Consider the following 3,071-nt stretch of genomic DNA (forward strand, 5'->3'; position numbering starts at 1 on the left):
TGGCTGTTTTTTCTGTGCTGCTTGATCATAATTATCTGTATTTTCAGTGATTTACAAAAGATCAATAACGAATAAAACAATATTGTAATCAGTAATAAAAGAGATAAAGGAATTCTGCATACCAAAAATATGTTAGTAACACTTTATATGTAATGAGTGATACCAAAATCCAACAGTAATATTCCAAATTTTTTGTAAAATACACAAAATTAAAACCACAAATTGACCAGTTTAATGAGCTTTTACTTGATGCTGTTATATTTGGAACATGTAGATTAAAAATTGACAGAAAGCTTTATGGAAAATTTGTACAAAGTCGTCTGTAATTAGGAAACAAAAATACAGGAAAATACAAAGTTTTTTAGCTCTAGAAACTGCTCATTTATATCCTAGTTTGCCTTCATTTCAGTGCAAAGGTCATTGGTAAAGGCCAACTCCACCTAAAAATTGCCACTTCCAACATTAGTGGTTGCTGGCTGACTGATACCAGATTGCCTCTCATCTATGTCTAGGTACAACACTAACTCACCTCATTTACAATCAGCTCCAACAGATATTAGAAAGCCAGATTACAGTGTCATGATACTATACTGGATTCTTCATAAGGTTGAACCAAATGCAGAATCCACCTTGTGGGAAGAAACATAACCTAATCTGCTACCCATATCCCCCATAAGAGATAGAATGAGCTGGGTAATTCAGCCTAATGATACACACCTAAACTGGAGGAGTATTTTCGGTAAAGTTTCTTCAAATGAAAGAAAAAAAAAATCTACTTTGTATTGTTTACAAAAATGCATGCGACTCATGGAAAAGTCAGTGCTGTACATTTAGCATGTTCTCCTTAGAATGAGTTGCAGCTTTTACAGGTGATATACCCAAGAGTGAGGGCAAGTGCTAAATGTTTCCAGCTGATATTTGGTGAGAAGCGTTTATTTGGGTGCCAATTATCCATTCTCACCATTTACTGAACGCCTTATTGCTGGCCTCAGCTTAATCATCACACCAGCTTTAAACCAGCGTTAAAAGGGCTAATTCATTCAAAACTGAATAAATCAACTGAAACTGAAGATTTTGCAACTCAACAGATTTTACTTTTCACTTAAAAAAAAAAAATGGTAGGCAGTTTTTTTTTTTTTTTTTTGCAGCGGGATAGACAATGCCACTTATACAATTAAAAATACTTACCTGCCTATTTGCAAAATCTTTGTAGTGTACACTTATCTGCACAGCTCAGTTTACTATGCCAGGTATACCAGCATGCCACCAGGCTGCCACAATGCAGGAAAATAACATCATTCTGGCGCAGCCAGTCAAGATGGCCGAAGATCTAAAACCTGGAAGAAGACTTGGTGAAGATGGTAGTGTCCATGACAGACCAAGGAGTTTATTGTATTGCAGAAGGGACATTGTCTCATCTGCAGTAAAAACCTGTCTGGTTGCATTTTTTTTTAATGTTAAATTTAGATCCACTTTCAATGCATCCATGTCATACTTATTGTCACATGTCACTGTATCTTTCCCAACTCACTATTTAGGAACAACTGCTAAACATCCATTATTAGTTCTGTCAAAGCCCTGTTATTCACTGCAGACTGTTTATTATTATGTTATACACAAGGTTCATATAACCACACGCCTTCTTGGATTACCAGTATACCTTAATAATGAAAGGAAAATGTCAGTCAAGACCATGAATAATAAAACTATGTCTGCTTGGTAGTTCTTTGCTTCAACTGTGAGTTTGACAAATCTCTTTACTTAACATTAAACTGAACCTGTCATACGCCCAGTGCTACCTTCATGAATAAACAGTGCTTCATACACTAAAGATCAAAGCTATTGTCCAGAATTTGTCATAAGCTCAATACCTGCCTGCTGAAAACTGCCATTGTCTGACTTGCAAGGTACCCAGCTCACTTGCAGTGATGCTGAACAGTTGCTTCACTGTCCTGAATTTGAAATGCAGCCTGTAAGTCCGACAATTGCAGATTGTTTCATAAAAGTATCTAGCTTGATGACAGATTTCTTTCATCTACTAACCAGCAGCATCGGTCATGGGGGTGCCATTTTGCCTCAGATCACTTGGCATGTAGGAATCTTGTGTACACTGGGGAACTCTGGACAGGATCTCAGGAGTTTTTGTGACATTAGGATCATAACACTCTTAATCTACTTTGGATAGTTGGCTTCTGTAGCCAAAAAAAAAATGCAAACATAAGTAAACAGATGTGATCCACTTGTGTCTCCTATATGTAGCCAGAATTTTTGGAGGCCTCAATCACAACCAACCACAATCTTTTAGAGATTAGCGACAATTGTTCAGATGCAAGTGCACCACTGTCCCTGAATACAATATCCGAGCTTCCAGGAAGACATAATGCTAACTGAATAAAGGACATGGTGCTGCTTCAGTGGAGTTTTTTGTCTTCAATGAAATAGCCACCTGCATATGAGCTGCACAAATTGATATTGGCCAAGTGGTCCAATGGCAAAGTTGTTAATTTTCTTGGATCTGTCTCCAGCAGAACCCTCTCATCATTAAGTATTTTACTTCTAAATATAGTCATCTTCTACAGGTTCACCATTAACATCGCAGTAATGTATAAATATGGCAACAACTCGCTGGAACACTCCTTTTTTCATCTGACGCAATTCCGAAATCTCCTCGCCAATTGTCTCCATGCAGATATCAGCTGAAAGTTGTCCTTTTCTACGTGGAGCATATATGGTAGCTGGGATTAAGAGCAAAAATGAACAGTTCAATAATTTACCTAACAGCCAATGGAGAAGTGCATGCACATTGTACTTATTAAACACTCTTCTGTCACAAAACATCTATGTAAGAAACCAAAGTCATTGAGAATCCTACTGCAGAACTGCATACTAGATATGCACTTCAGTATTTGAAGTCTACATAAAGCTCCTGGGAACCATCTTACTTGAAGATTCCTTCTGCTTTCTAGGTTATCATCTTTCTTATTCCAGTGGTCCCCACCTTTTTGGTCCAGAGGACCACTAAAATTAATGGCTCCTGACCGTGCATGCGCGGGGAGCCGGTGTCACTCAAA

At 37.7% G+C, this 3,071-nt stretch overlaps 1 protein-coding gene across 1 annotated transcript in view; it reads right to left on the reverse strand.

Moving 5' to 3' along the window:
• Positions 1 to 128: 128 nt before the first annotated feature.
• FBXO38 (F-box protein 38) overlaps positions 129 to 3,071 on the reverse strand; it is a 31,804-nt gene continuing 28,861 nt past the window's right edge. Inside the window, exon 21 of the mRNA XM_072398996.1 lies at positions 129 to 2,735. Within this exon, the coding sequence (XP_072255097.1) occupies positions 2,557 to 2,735 (179 nt within the window). The 3' untranslated portion in view covers positions 129 to 2,556. The remainder of the gene's footprint in view (positions 2,736 to 3,071) is intronic.

Source organism: Pyxicephalus adspersus, chromosome 2 (assembly GCF_032062135.1).
Source record: "Pyxicephalus adspersus chromosome 2, UCB_Pads_2.0, whole genome shotgun sequence".
Lineage (NCBI taxonomy): Eukaryota > Metazoa > Chordata > Amphibia > Anura > Pyxicephalidae > Pyxicephalus > Pyxicephalus adspersus.